At 36.8% G+C, this 16,138-nt stretch overlaps 1 protein-coding gene across 1 annotated transcript in view; it reads left to right on the top strand.

Annotated features, from left to right (window-relative positions):
- The window catches only part of BCL7-like (chromatin remodeling complex subunit BCL7B-like protein), a 36,465-nt gene that overhangs the window by 17,055 nt on the left and 3,272 nt on the right, over positions 1-16,138 (top strand). Inside the window, exons 2-3 of the mRNA XM_089105689.1 lie at positions 8,936-9,043; positions 14,069-14,144. Of these exons, the coding sequence (XP_088961815.1) occupies positions 8,955-9,043; positions 14,069-14,144 (165 nt within the window). The 5' untranslated portion in view covers positions 8,936-8,954. The remainder of the gene's footprint in view (positions 1-8,935; positions 9,044-14,068; positions 14,145-16,138) is intronic.

The following is a 16,138-nucleotide window of genomic DNA, read 5'->3' as shown; positions in this document are numbered from 1 at the left end:
CCCTACACATTCCCTAAGAGTTTCACCTTAACACCCTTAGCCTTGTTAATTACAGCAATTATACCTGCATTTTAGTAGTATGCACATAGTTTGCATACTTTTGGTAAGTTCAAAAGATTTTCTTATTTGTTTATTAATTAAAAAAACTTTTCCCACAAAATAAGTTTTTCAAAGAAAAGTAAAGAACTTAATTGAACCAAAAAAGAGCAAAAATAAAATAAAATAATCTACCATAGATAATTTCGGACCCCCCGCTGCCTTTCCATGACGATAAAATAAAAGTTCAAAATAGGGATAGAATCTTTTCTAATAGACAGTGTATAGAAATTCACAAAAGTACCAGATATTTCTACTAGTTTCAACTACAAAAATACCTAGTTTTACTACTGATGACGGTCACTGTATATGTGACCGTAATATCTGGTATTTGTGTGAATTTCTATACACTGTCTATTAAAAAGGATTTTATCCCTATTTTGAACTTTTATTTTAAAATAATCTACCAAGCGTGAGACTGCCACGAATCAGCATCTATAAATAAATGAAACCTGAAAGGAACAGAACTCACAACAAATAACCAAGTCAAACTCAAATCGAGCAGAAATAACCATAAGTAGGGCTCAAAACCCCTGTGCCTTCCAAAGGCCAGACCATAATTTGGACTTTACTGAAAAAAATATAAATGTTTTTACTTTTATAACTTTAATAAATCAAATAATATTAACATTTTGATTAATAAATATCAGCATATGTATATTAAACTGACAATGCACATTCATTTGTATTTTTTAAATAAAGTGCAAATTATGTTCTGCCCTTGGGAAGGCATAGGGGTTTTGAGCCCAACTTATGTCAATTTCTGCTCGTTTTGAGTTTGACTCGATTATTCTATTGTAATCTCTGTTCGTTTTGGGTTTCATTTATTTATCGATGCTGACTTGTGGTAGTTTTACGCTTGGTAGATTATTTTATTTTGTTTTTGCTCATTTTTGGTTTAATGGAGTTCTTTACTTTTCTTTGAAAAACTTATTTTGTGGAAAAAGTTTTTTTTTAATTAATTTCTGTCCGTTTTATGTTGACATAGTCCTTTCAGAGAAAAAGAAAATAATAGTGTAAATCTTTTCTTTTTTTTAAGACTTTATAGTTTGGCCTGCTATTTGTATGCTGGAGAAAATTTATCAGAAATTTTTAACAGCATACACCCTTTTAAAAATCTAGACACGAATAGTCTTTTCAGGGAAAAAGAAAATAATAGTGTAAATCTTTTCGTTTTTTTAAGACTTTATAGTTTGGCCTGCTATTTGTATACTGGAGAAAATTTTTCAGAAATTTGTAGCAGCATACACCCTTTTAAAAATCTAGACACGAATAATAGTGTTTAATTTAGTTTCATACCTCCTATAGTTGACCTGAAATAGAAAACTCGATGCCATTCGCCAAAAAATCTGTTTACTTTCTTTGATAGCTTGGATGCACTTACGCTATTTTGATTTGGTTAAATTTTAAGAGCAGAAGTAGCCCCGAAAGTTTGAACATAATACCCTCAGTCGTTTTGGGATACTGCTGAGATGCCTTATTGGGAATTAGCATTAACGTTGTATTTTGATTTAATATTTAGGCAACATTTAGTTTTTAAACATAATGGACGAATGGGAGGGTGGGCATGGGAGGGGGATTAGTTGCTCTCCAATCATTTTCAACTATTAAAAAAGGTATTAGCCCTTTCTATTTTCAGTCGAATGAGCCCTCTTTGAAGTTTCTACGACAACTCCTTCGATCTGAAGTGCCCTGGTCAAAAAAAAAAAAAAAAAAAAAAACAAAAAAAAAACACTGTGCCCACATCGATCTTTATTATAAAAATGTCAAGCCTTCCAATCACTTTTGATTATTACAAAGGGCACTGGCCCTTTCAATTTCCAATCAAATGAGCCCTTTTCGAGTTTCTATGACAACGCTTTCTATAAACACCTTATATGCCCCCAGGGCATAAATTGCAACCCTTGCCCTGAGGACTACGAGGGGGTTGTCATTCTGTAACACCCAATTTCCAGAACTTTCAACTACATTGAAAAAATGGCTAACTCAAAATTTTGATTGGATGTGTTTGGGGAAATGGTAGACGTGAGAAGGGCAACTCCTTTGATATGAAGTGCCCTGGTCTTAAAAAAAACAACAAAAAAATACACTGTGCCCACATCGATTTATTATAAAAATGTCAAGCCTTCCAATCACTTCCAAAAATTAAAATGGGCGCCAGCCCTTTCAATTTCCAATCAAACGAGCCCGTTTTTGGAGTTTCTACGACAACACTTTCTATGAAAACCTTATATACCCCCAGGGCATAACTTACAACCCTTGCCCTGAGGGCTGTGAGGGGGTTGTCATCCTCAAAGACCTAATTTCCAAAACTTTCAACTACGTTTAACAAAATGGCTATCTCAAAATTTTATTGGATGTGTGGGGAGATGTTGGGCGTGAGAGGGAGGTTAGTTGCCCTCCAATCACTTTCGACTGTAAAAAGGGCACTAGCCCTTTCAATTTCCAACTGAATGAGTCCTTTTTGAAATTTCTACGACGCTTTCTATAAAACCTTATATGCCCCCAGAGAAAAACTTACAACCCTTGCCCTGAGGGCTGTGGGGGGAGTGTCATACTCAGACACAATTTCCAGACCTTTCAACTACTTTGAAAAAAATGGCTATCTCATAATTTTGATTGAACGACATTTTGATTTTGAAGATTCTACGACAACGCTATCTATTAAAACCTTATATGCCCCCAGGTCATAACTTACAACCTTTGCCCTGGGGCTTTGGGGGGTTTTTCATCCTCAAATACATAGTTTTCAGAACTTTCAACTACTTTGAAAAAAATGGTTGTCTCTAAACTTTGATTGAATGTGATTGAATAACTTATAACACACTTGGTGGGCATGAGCAGGGGGGTTAGTTGCTCTCCATTCACTTTGGACTATTTAAAAGGGTACTAGCCCTTTCAAATTCCAATCAAATGAGCCCTTTTTGAAGTTTCTATGTTAAAACTTTCTAGAAAAACCTTGTATGCCTGCAGGGCATAATTTACAACCCATGCCCTGAGGGCTCAGAGCGGGTCATCATCCTCAAAGAACTAGTTTCCAGAACTTTCAACTACGTTGAACAAAATGGCTATCTCGAAATTTTGATTGGATGTGTTTGGGGAAATAATGGGCATGAGAGGGGGGTTAGTTGCCCTCCAATCACTTTCAACTATTAAAAAGGATACTAGCCCTTTGATTTTCCAATTGAATGAGCCCCTTTTGAATTTTCTACAACATCGCTATCCATAAAAACCTGATATGCTCCCAGGCCATAACTTACAACCCTTGTCCTGAGGGCGTGGGGGGGGCTGTCATCCTTAAAGACCTAATTTCCAAAACTTTCAACTATGTTGAACAAAATGGCTATCTCAAAATTTGATTGGATGTGTTTGGGGAAAAGGTGGGTGTGAGAGTTGTCCTTAAATCACTTTCATCTGTTAAAAAGGGCGCTACCCCTTTGAATTTCCAATCGAATGAGCCCTTTTTCAAGTTTTTATGACAAAGCTTTCAATGAAAAGCTTATATGCCCTCAGGGAATAACTTATAACCCTTGCCCTGAGGATTGTGGGGGAGTGTCCTGCTCAAAGATATAATTTCCGGACCTTTCGACTATGTTGAACAAAATGCCTATCTTAAAGTTTTGATTAGATGTGTTTGGGGAAAAGATTGGCGTGAGAGGGGGGTTAGTTGCCCTCCAATCACTCTCAACTATTAAAAAGGGCACTAGCCACTCCAATTTCCAATCGAATGAAACCTTTTTGAAGTTTCTACGACAACGCTTTCTATACAAACCTTATATCAGGGCATAACTTACAACCCTTGCTCTGAGGGCTTTAAGGGGAGGGGGGTTGTCATCCTCAAGACCTAATTTCCAGAACTTTCAACTACGTTTAACAAAATGGCTATCGCAAGATTTTGAGTGTATGTGTTTGGGGAATAGGTGGGCGTGAGAGGAGGGTTAGTTGCCCTCCAATTAATTTCGACTATTAAAAAAGGTACTAGCCCTTTGAATTTCCAATTGAATGAGCCCTTTTTGAAGTTTCTACGACAAAGCTTTCCATAAAAAGCATATATGCCCCCAGCGCATAACTTACAGCCCTTGCCCTGAGGGGTGTGGGGGAGTGTCCTCCCCAAAAACATAATTTAAATCTGGAAATCAACTACGTTGAACAAAATGGCTATCTCAAAATTTAGATTGGATGTGTTTGGGTAAATGGTGGGCGTGGAAGGGGTGTTTATTGCCTTCCAATCACTTTCGGCTATTAAAAAGGGCCCAAGCCACTACAATTTTCAACGAATGAGCCCTTTTCAAAGTTTCTACGACGACTCCCTCGAAACGAAGTGCCCTGGTCTAAGACCAAGAAACCAAAAATCCAAAATGAAAAAAAATAATACATTGTGCCTACATTTTTCTATACTTAGGCAGCGCTATTGTGCTGCCTATGATAGAGAGAGATAAATCATGGCCAAGCTTAGTTTGCAAGGATAAACTAATGAAAGATATAGAGTCATAAAAAGAAAGGGAAAGAAGGCGTGTAGCATTTGAATCAGTAGTAGCCTTAGCTCTAGTAGCAGTAGTAGTAATAGTAGCATCAGTAGTGGTAGTAGTAACATTAGGAGTAGTAGTAGTAGGATGCAAATTTTGGCTTTTGGTTAGTCCAACATCCCCTTCAAGCCCTGTAAGTTTCAACTTACCACACCAGGTCATTCCTAAGATATTGCTGATCTGTTCTTTTGACAATCTGCATGCAGATGCCGAGTTGGGATTCGGTTCAACTTCCCCCCTCAATATTCCCTGAAAATTTCACGTTCTTACACGTAGCCATAGTTATAATAGTAGTCACAATAGTATTAGTACTCGTAGTACTAGCTGTAGGACTTGTAGTGGTATTAATAGTAATAGCACTAGTACTAGCAGCAGCAGTATCAACATATTGGCCTTTGGTCAGTTGAATATCCTCCTCATCAAGCCCTGGAAGTTTCAACTTAATACAATTGGCTGTTGCTATGATATTGCTGATATGCCTTTTTTATTCTTAAATTTTAATCTTAATAATCTTAGCATTATTAGTAGTTGCAATAGAAGTAGTAGCAGCAGTGGTAGTAGTAGCATACACATATTGCATTTAGTTCAATTGATTTTTCTTCTTTTAGTATTCACTGAAAGTTCCAACTTAATTCCCTAATCCTTTCATGAGATACACCCTCTTGACAATCTGCATACACATAATCTAGTTTGATCTAGTTCAAATTTCCCCTCTATAATCTTTCAAAATTTCACCATCCTAACCTTATTGATATTAATACTAGTATTTTAGTAGTACAATAGTGGTAGTAGTAAAACTAGTAGTAGTGGTGTAGTTGTAGTAGTAGTAGTATCAGCAGTATTAATAGCAGTAGTTGCCATTTGGCAATGCATATGCTGCTTTTTGGCCAGTTGAACATCCCCCTCGTGATGCCCCAAAAGTTTCAGCTTGATATGGTAAGCCAGTCCAAAGATATTGCTGGTGCATCATTTTGACAGTCTGTATGCACATAGTGAGTTTTGATGTTGTTCAACTTTCCTCTCAATATGTTTTCAAATTTTCACTTCAATATCCTCAGCCTCGGTAGTACTCACTACAGAAGTAGCAGATAAGATAAGATAAGATTTATTACTGGAAAACGGCTATCACAAGCCCGAATAAGCTGAATTTGCACTTCAGCATCAATAAACCAAAAAGTACCAAAAACAAACAACAAGAAAAACAAAAGGGTCAATGTCAAATATGTAAACATGTCAAAAACAATTAAAACTCATAAAATTAAAAGGTCGATGCCAAATGAGCAAAATGTCAAAACAATGAAAACTTGTAAAATTAAAAAGGCAATAAAATAATTTAAACAAAAACAATTTAATTTTTTTAGTTTTGGTGACCAAAAAATAGAAAGCTTGAAACTTCCAAAATGAACACCAAAAATATAAGGTGAAAAGAGAGTAAGTGGGAGGGGGGAGGAGATTCACTGATTGAATATGTCAAGTATCTAAGGGATGAAAGTTTTTCTATATCTTCCAGTGGAAACTTTTATTGAAGCAGAACGCGGGAAGCGGGGTCGAAGGGGTAAATATTGACTAGGGAAAAGGGGAGCTATCCGAGAGTTGTAAAGAGTATTGTTAGTTAAACACAAAGAAATTTTTGCTCTCCTTTCCTTAAGGGTGACTAGAATGGCTCTCCAAAGAAGGAAACTATAAGGCACTTTACCCTCATTGAAGACAATTCTTAGGCACTATTTTTGGACTGCCTCTATTCTGTGCAACAATTCAGTGGAGATGCCAGGATGCCAAACAAGACAGGCGTACTCGAGGGTTGGGCATACACATGAGGGGAAAATCCTCAGTTGTAGGGGTACTGGTCGTAGTAGTAGTAGTTGTGGTATTAATAGTAGTAACCGAAACTCTAAAAAATAGAATATTGATATCAGTTGATGCATACAAAGAATAGGGTTTTTATGCTGATTCCAAATATATAAGATTCACTAAGTTTAATGTTACCCATGAAAAGCTACTGATAGGTATACTGATAGTGAGTACTCATATAGGAGATTTTGTTTGGCGAAATTATGCTTGGTTGCTCTGCACTAGACCTTCTCAAGTGAAAGTGTCACACATGAAATGCAGGCTGGCAGTCAACTTACCAAACTCAAGATGAGGACAAACAGGGGCTATGTAGAGCTTCTTGATGTCTCTAGGGTGGTGACTCATCACTTAACGCTTGATTGAACCAAGGACCTTGCTCGCCTCTGCAACTTGGTTGTGTCTGTAATACTTGAGCTTTTTGCCAATGATTACCCCAAGATCATGCTCTTACTCAGAACTCTGAATTGAAATATCAGTGCTTGGAGAGTTAAAGGTATGATAGCTGTGACAGTGGTTGCTGTGACCAAGCACAGAGGTTCGTGAGATCTTCTTATAGAGAAGACAAATTTTTGTGGAAGTTGCTGATCCAAAGAGTTTAGAATTGCCTGCATATAGTTCTAAGCTGTTCTTAACCACCTCAAGAGTTTTTTTCCTGGAGAGTTTAAACGGGATTGGACTAGTTTGGTTCCTTGGGGTCACATTCCTTGGGTCACCTCTTCTTTAAATACAGTGACAGTTGAAGTTGTATCAAATAGAAATCTATGGATCCACTGGGGAAAATTACTACTACTACTATCAACTCACAGCAGCACCAAGCCGCCTGTGGCCATTATTGCCATTACCTAAAATTACCTTAAATCGAACTTGCTAGTGATATGAACGAATTCATATAATATATAGACAACTTGCCTGATTTTCGAAAAAGGGTGGGAGGGAATCCTCAAAAAGTCAAGAAACCTTAACGAAAAGCGCACCATTAAATTCAACATATCAGAGAACCCCTTCTTTAGAGGTTTCTATTTGCAAAAATAGGGAATTTTGAGTTTTTTCCAAAAGAAAGATCATGGATGAATGTTTATTGTTTTTTTTCTTTGTTCTTCCCAGGGGTGATTGTATCAAAACAATGGTCCTAGAAGATGAAAAGAGGGCTCATTTCAACGGAAATTAAAGTTCCCTTGCGGTTTTTAAGGGAATTGGAGGACAGCTATCCCCCCTCACCCGCCCTTTTTTCACCAATGTCGTCCAATCAAAATTTTGAGATAGCCATTTTGTTCAGCATAGTTGAAAAATCCAATAATTATGCCTTTGGGGATGACATGACCCCTCACAGTCATTAGGAGAAGGGTTGCAAGTCGTAAAATTTGCCCATTGTTTACATATAGGCCTAGTATTTGTTATTGGGAAATATAAAAGCCTTTTTTTTTTGGGGGGGGGGGTGTGGATTTTATATGGCGGGATTTTTCCATTGGGACAGAAATTTCCGGGTAGAACTTTCTAGGAGACATTTTACATGGAAGTTATTGGTGACTCCATTTAACATATAAAGGTTTTCTGAGGGAATTGTCCAGGGGAAATTTTCAGCAAAGTTTGAATTCTTTGGGGGATTTTTACATGGAGGGGGATATTTTTCGGGGGAAATTCTCCATGGTGGAATTAAAACCAGGAGAATTCCATGGGGGAATAATTTAAATAAGGGGGAGAATTTTTCAGGCGGAATCATATACGGGAAATTTTATGGGGGGATTTGCAGCGACGATTAAATTATCTGGGGATGACTTCTTGGGGGGAAGGATTTTATGAGGTAGGAGGTGGATTTCCTGGGATTATTTTAAAACTGATTAGAAACAGAATGAAAAAAAAGGCTTTTTCTACTGTAAGTAAGGAGCAACATAAAACTTAAAACGAACAGAAATTGGTCCGTATATGAGGGGGGATGCCCCTCGTCGACACCCCGTTTTTACGCTAAAGTTCGACCTCTTGTCCCAATTCTTTAAGAACGACTCCTATAACACAAGGATTGTTTAATTAGAATCAGATGCTTTTTTTTTAAAGAACTAAAAAAACTTTAGCATGAAGAGGGGGGGGGGAGCCTCCCCTCATATATCATACGGAATAATTTCTATTCGTTTTAAGTTTTAATGTTGTTTCTTACTTTCATTAGTAAAAAAACTTTTATTTTTTAATATAATGTAGGGTTATATAGATTATGTGTAGGATTACATGTTTGGTTTTATAATGTTCCTTAAGTTGGAGGCACTTTTTAGTTATATAATGGTTCTGAGAAGTATTTTTACATAATCCCCAACACCTCCTCATAAAAAATGAGTTAAACCCTCACAAAATTAAACTAATGTTATGATCCTGGCAGAAATCTCATGCTAAATATTGTGATTTATAAAAAATTAATTTTTGACTACAGTTAATATCCCAATAATGGTAGTTCTAAACGAAATTTCTTTTAGGTTTTCTCATTTTATCAACATGAGCAGGTCTTTCCGGGCTGAAACCAGAAGTAGAACCAAAGATGAAATAAAAAAGATAATAACAGGAGTGGACAAGGTTCGTCACTGGTAAGCTAGTACAACTAGACACATTGATCATGTTTTCTTATTTAATGAAAGTGAAAGCATTTTAAATTTGACTTCATCATTAATTTTGATTAACCTACTTTTGTTCTAGGTTTTATTTATCTATCCATAGTAATTTTGATTTCAGTTTTTTGCTATAGAATGGTAAGTCTCTAATCTCCACGATTTTTATGAAAAGTTTTTACCTCTTGGTGAATTGATGAATATGGTGCCACACTTTGGAAAGCTACCCTACATATATTTCTGGCCCGGGCTAGAAAAGGATGGTTTTTGCTTGTCCGTGAGCCAGAGCTTACATTGTGTGAGCTGGAGTGGAGTTTTATAGTCTTTAGGCCTATCAAAAAGAAATATTTGAAGCTGTTCCGCCAAGCTTTCATTTTTTGGGGTAGTGTCCCCGCTTTTCAACAGAAAGCCCCATACAATTAAAAGACGCTCTGCATATTCAGGTTGTCAAAATGGTGTTTCTGCGGTATCTCAGGGACTGCTAAGGGTTATTAATTTGACATTTTCAGAAAGTGTTTGAGGGGGATTTTCAACTAAGCAAAAGCCAGTAGCCCCTTGTGACTCCAGGTTGTCAACATGACGTGTTTGCAATATCTTAGAAACGGCTAAGTGGATTATATTGAAACTTTCAGGGAATGTTCCGTCAGGCCATGTCGTCGGGAAAAGGTTATATCTAAATCAACAGACGTAATGGGCAGAAACTTTCGGGGAATATTGAGAAAATTTTAGAATCAAACGAAACTACGTGCATAAAGGCTGTTAAAATGGGGTGTTCGTAATATCTGAGGAACGGCTAAGGATGTCGAAATGCAACGTTCAGGGAAGGATCAGGGCATTTTGATCAATGATATAGGATGATGTTGAAACGTTCAGGAAGTGATAGGGTAGAGCTAATTGGACCTCAAACTTTGACTTAAAGGAGGGGACAGAGATAAATGAAAAATCACTGTATGTATCCAGCTCATCGAAATTGGATACCTCCAATATCTTAAGAACAACTTGGGGTTCGAAGTTAGAACTTAACGGTACTGCTGGGGAAAGGAAGGGGATGATGGGCTAAGTGTATTCGAATTTGCACGTTGGGGAGGGAAAGGGGGCAAATCACGTTTTTCCCTGACCCACCAAGATGTTTTGCACATCTCTGCACAGTTAAACAGTGAGGTATGTAAAAAAAATACTATGTCTTTCCAAGTTGTCAAAATAGTGTATTTGCGACATGTTTGGAACGGTTTGGAGTATCAAGTTGAAACTTCCAGGGAGGGTTTAGGGAGGGGGAGAGGCAAGTGGAAGTTGAGCTATTTCATGGGGTAGAGGGTGTGGCTAATTCAAAAGACACTATTTACATCCAAGTTATCATAATACTTTATCCGGAAAATTTTGGGAACAGTTTGGGGTATGAGTTGAACCTATAAATCATTAAAGCAGCATGTCTACAATATATTATGAACGGCCTGGGGATTCTTATGAGCTGTCAGGTACTGTTGAAGAAATAAATTTGATTTTCGGGTAGGGGAAGGGACCAAACAGTGTCTCGGATCTACAAAAACCTTTTAGCTCTGTAAGCTCCTATGGGATTTGTAATTCATGCACAGTTTAATGTCGAGGTCAACCGAAAGATACTATGCATTGTCAAGTTATCAAAGTAGTATATCTGCCATCAATTGGGGTATCAAGTCGAAACTTAGAGGGTTACCATTCCCATTTGGGATTTAATGAAAAGTAAACATATTATAAATATTTACTCTTTTGCAATTATAACTTGGAAATCAAAAATGGGTACGGTTTCCGGAAATCAGAGGCAATCAGAGATTTCCATTATCAGAGGCAACGCTGTAGTCACTTCATCTGAAGGGATGGTCGTAGACACTTCGTAGGGGGCTCTTTGGATTGGAGATTAATAGATCTAGCACCCTTGTTCAGAGTTAAAAAGGATTGGAGGGTAATTCCATGCCGTTTTTAGCTCCTCTCCCCCCAAATTCAAGTGACCAAAATTTTGATATAGCCAGATCCTGGGTCTCCAAAAAGGCTTGAAATATTAAGGTGAAACTTGCAAGAAATCTTGAGGAGGCTTTTAGACACAATAAAACTCCCTACTACATGGTAATTGTCAAAAAGGCGTATCAACTATATTTCAGGAACGGTTGAGGGTATTACGTTGAAACTTTCATGGCATGTTGAGGGGTATGTTGAAAAGGGATCGAACAGCAGCCAGTACTCCCCTGTCATTCAAAGCGATTATTAGGGAGATTCAGATTCTCCCTCTCAACAGTCATCAAAATTGTGAGATAGCCACTTTTTTTAAAATAGTCAATAGGCCATGTAACTATGCCTCGGGCGATGACGAGACCCATCACAGCCATCGGAGGAAGGGTGGTAAATTATGCTGTTTGCCGATTTTTTTTTACATAGGATTTGTTATTTGGAAAGGAAGGAATGTTTGATCCTGGGTGCCTCTGCAAAGGCAGGGGGTATTAAGGTGAAACTTGAGGAGAAATGTTGACGGGAATTTTGAATTAAATCAAAAGACACTTCGTACATCCAGGTTATCAAAATGGCACGTCTACAATATCTTAGAAACAGATAAGCGTATTAACTTGAGACTTTCAGAGCTATTACTGTTACTTCTACTAATACCTCGACTGTGACTATGACTACTTGCAACTGTGACTACTTGTGACTGCGACTACTTGCGACTGCTACTGCAACTATGGCAACTTTTGACTGCAATAGTGTCTACTTACGGCAACGACTACTTGTGATGTGACTGCGACTACTTGCGGCTACTACTATTTATGCCTGCTTGCGACTTCGACGAGGGCTATTTGTCGCCGGGGGCTACTGTACTAATAAAAAACAGTACAACTAAATCAACTAAATCAAAACTAAGTCAAAAGACATCATATGTATCCAGGTTGTCAAAATGACATGTCTGCAATATCTCTGGAGCAGTTAAATTTTTTAAGTTGAAACTTCTAGAGAGTGTTAATGGGGGTATTGAACCTAATCAAAAGAAACCATGTGCATCCCTATTGTCAAAAAGGCTTATCTGCAATTGTCGCAGGAACGACTAATTTCCTGCGACATGTTACACCTGGGTTAAAGCGGAATCGTGCAATGATTTTCAATCTCTATGTTTAGAGGACCCAAGTGGGTTTGAAACCCTCCAGCACTCCGCCTCTGCCATATTCAACGTTTAACAGAACTTTAACCCCATTCCGGCTTTTATTATGTTGAAAACGTGCACCAACTCTCAATCTATTCGGTTTGATGCATAGAAAAGGCCTATAGCCTCCATAGCCTCCATGGCTACCAATCTGCCCGCCAGCTTTTTAGTTGAAAAGTGGGTATGTTGCACCTTGTTTCAAGTGCAATCATGCAAAATTCTCAATATGTATAATTAAAAGCACAACGAGGGTCAGTGGCCCCTCCAACACCATTCTTCCCCTCCACCAAATTTTCACCAGAAGTGTTGCCATAACTTTTTCACCAATTGGCTTGAAACTTATGTGTGAAGTACGTGTAGAAAATGGACCTTTATAATGACAGTTTTCAGGTAAAGGTTTCAGATGAGTAGATTTTCATCTACTTTTCAGTACTAAATCGTCTGGATTCATTTTAAATTGGTACGCTAGTATCAGCAGCCAGGGAGACAATAAATATAATGTTTGGACCGTTTACCTCTCCATTTTATATATTAAGTATTGTTTTTAGTGGGTTTCTTCTTTATAACGAAGACTGGCTTGTAAACAAGAATGCCAAGCATGTAAATGCAGGGAAGGGCTACATTACCCTGCTAATTTGTTTACCTTTTATTTGTCTCTGATAAATTTTAGGCTATGAAAATGTGCATTCATCCAGTGGCTATGTAACGACTATAATTACTAGTGTAGCTCAATTACGTAGTGCGGAATTTTACCATTTTTTTTTCATTTTGTCATGCTGACCCAGTGTTGTCTTAGAAATTATCTTAGCAAAAGAGCATTAGTATAAATACATGATGCATTATAAAAATAACAATATCGATTTGGTGTTGGGGAAAGACAATAAGGTTATTTTGGATTAGAAACACGAGACCGTTTTTAAGAAATGCATCATAATTTTTTTTTGAAGAAATTTTTCATTGGACAAATTGCTTTATAAATGGGTCGAAAACTACGCATTCAAGTGATGGCTAAGAAAAAAACGGAATTATTGCCCCCAGAACAATTTTGTTGGCAAAGCTGATCAATTGTTGCTGCTCTGTTTGGTGTTGCCTAAGAAAGGCAAATCTAGTTTTGGTTTTAAATTTTGGGATTTTAACGGTTTAATTTAAATTTAACTTTTTTTTTTAGTCGAAGCACTTCTTTTGATAGATATTATAAAGGAAATGATTAACGCTTGATACCTTTTTGAAAAAGAAGAAGGGGAATAAGCCAAAAGTTTTCACAGAAGAAAGTTTTTAGGAATTACAGTTTAAAGTTGCTGTTTTATACAAATGATGATGGTATACATTGAGTTTGGAATGAGAACAATAGAAAAGGAAGATCAATAAGTCCCTCATATTCCCATTACATATGTAGGATGGCTGGTATTCAGTGGTATTAATTGAAGAAAATTCAGGGGGGGGGGGGGGGCAAAAAATATTTTCTAAATCTGAAGGTTGTTTTTTCAATTTTGTCAACGAAAATACTCTTGAAAACATATTTTATGAAGTTTAGGGTAACAAACAAATCCAAAGGGGTGCACATACCCCATGTCCCCTCCCGTTTTAGTTGACGCCCCTGCCGGTATTAATAGCTATTGAATCTAACTTGAAATGCAGAATACTCTGCAACGAAGTGAGATGCCCTTGATATCCCATTTTGTTTTCCTTTTTATGCCTGTGTCAAAACAATACTCTTACTATAATTCGTCTGTATTGACCATTTGCAGATAAGTATTCTGATTTATAGGCTATTTTTTATGAGACAGAAATATAACAATACAAACATGAATGTAATTTGTAATGTATTATACGTTTTGTAGGGAAAAGAAATGGGTAACAATTGGCGAAACAACAATGAGAATCTTCAAATGGGTTCCTGCTCGAAGTCTTGATCCGGTAGGATATTTTCTATTATCAAAATTTTAAAAGGTTGGCTGTTGTAAAAGTAGTAAGATATTTAGTTACTTGAACAATATTTGGTTACAATTGGTCGTCTTCATAAAGTGTCTCCTTCTATCCTTTGCCGCCTTCCTTTCATTACTAAGTCTGCACTCCTTCGTTTGAGTCTTAACTGCTTTTTACTATTATTCTAGATCCATTAAAGAAAATCTTAAATTTTTGGTAAGTAATCAATTTATTAAAAATAATGTTGGGTTATATTGTGTATGTTGTAATAATATTGTGTGTAATTCCTTTCTGGGTCCAAAAAGAGGGGTTTGCTTCTCTTTGAGCTAGATCTTGAAGCGTAGGACTTGAAGCGGTGTTCTATAATCTGTGTCGAACAGGATTATCTGAAATTGGTTCCCCAAGCTTTTATTTCTTCGAGTACTGGTTCTGCTTTCGAGTTGAAAGCTTTGCTCAACCGAGGAAACAAGCAGGCTCCTTTTTCAAATTCTAATGAGACTGATATATAGAAGTGCTTTAGATGTGCCATAGTTCCCTGGCTCCATCGCTAAAATATTATCTTAGAGCAATATATAGAAAGTTAAGAATTCCAAAAAGCAGCCTTTTCATATAGGTATAAAAGGGCTGCCACCTACTTTTACGTGTCATTTGTTGTGTTTTTTTTTTTTTTTTTTCTGTGTTTGATACTGAGAAAGAGGGATGGAATCGCATATGCCTCCTAAATTTAATAATTTACCCATTGATTAGGAAATAGGGAGCTTACTCTTTGCTCCTTTCTTAGTAGTGACGTTAAAAATTCGGCCCATGGCAAGGAAATCAACTTTGGAACTAAGAGTGATTCAATGTCGTTTTAACGCTGATGAATAATCAATCCAATAATTACAAATCCAAGTAACTATCAGCTTTTGTCTATTCTTTCCCCTTTATCTAAGATATAAGAAAAATCAATTCAAAAAATAGTTGTTTAAATTTTGAATTTTTTTTCTAAGTCAGTTTGGATTCAGGTCTGGTCATTCAACCGAAAAAGCCATTGCTGGCCTTCTACTAAGTACTAATGATTCTCTGAATGAAAGAAAAATCACATGTCTATTCTTTTTTATGACATAGAAAAGGTCTTTGACACGACAAATCACAGAGTTCGTCTTGAAAAAAAAAATCAATAATGCAAGCCATAGAGGTAAAAAAAAAAATTTAAATTATTAACATCTTGTTTGCGTGACCGAAAAATAATGTTTATGCAAATGGTCACGTTTCTAGCCCTAATTCTCTTGATAATATTGGTGTCGCACTGTAATCAGTACTAGAGCCCTTATTATTCCTAATTTATATTAATGACCTAACTCCTAAAGACATCTTAGCAGTAGTTTTGTCAGACGATACTGCAGTGACAGTAAAAGCTATAATTCCGTCCTTGCTGGTCGAACGTCTGGTGACGTTATCTTAACACGTTATCTTCGTTATCTTCGTAAATGCAAAACCTTTTTTTATTTCTTGATATTCTTAATCTCAAACAATTAAAAGAATGACGAACACCAATGTGGTATTATGACATTCAATCTTCAACCAACTATTTCCATGATAAGTCAATTGCTGAGGTGTCTTTTTCCTTTGTCCATGTTCGCTCCAAGAAGCTTCATCTTCCCAGTGGCGGTTCTGGCATCTCTTGAGCCTGGGGCAAAATCTTCTTAAGCGCCCCCCTCTGTCTCCCAAAAATTTCATTTATTAAAAAATTATTTTGGTTCAAAATTAAAGCCGTGAAAACATTTCGATTAAAGTTAACAAACGAAGGGAATTTCAACTGGAAACAATTCTGGTTGCATTGATTTTTTTTTCTGTCGCTTAGGAATGAATATCAGTGTACTTTAAACTCTCACTGCATTCACCAGTACTTTTTAGCAATCCTCTTTGGTTTGGCGATTTTTTTTTTCTTTTTTCGAGGTTTTGACAAATAAAAACACGACTCTATGCTCCTGTTTATAACAGTT

Source organism: Artemia sp. Qi Xiang Cuo, chromosome 19 (assembly GCF_049724085.1).
Source record: "Artemia sp. Qi Xiang Cuo chromosome 19, ASM4972408v1, whole genome shotgun sequence".
NCBI classification, from domain to species: Eukaryota; Metazoa; Arthropoda; class Branchiopoda; order Anostraca; family Artemiidae; genus Artemia; species Artemia sp. Qi Xiang Cuo.
The sequence above is the reverse complement of the archived record's forward strand: the minus strand, read 5'-3'. Positions and strand labels throughout refer to the sequence as shown.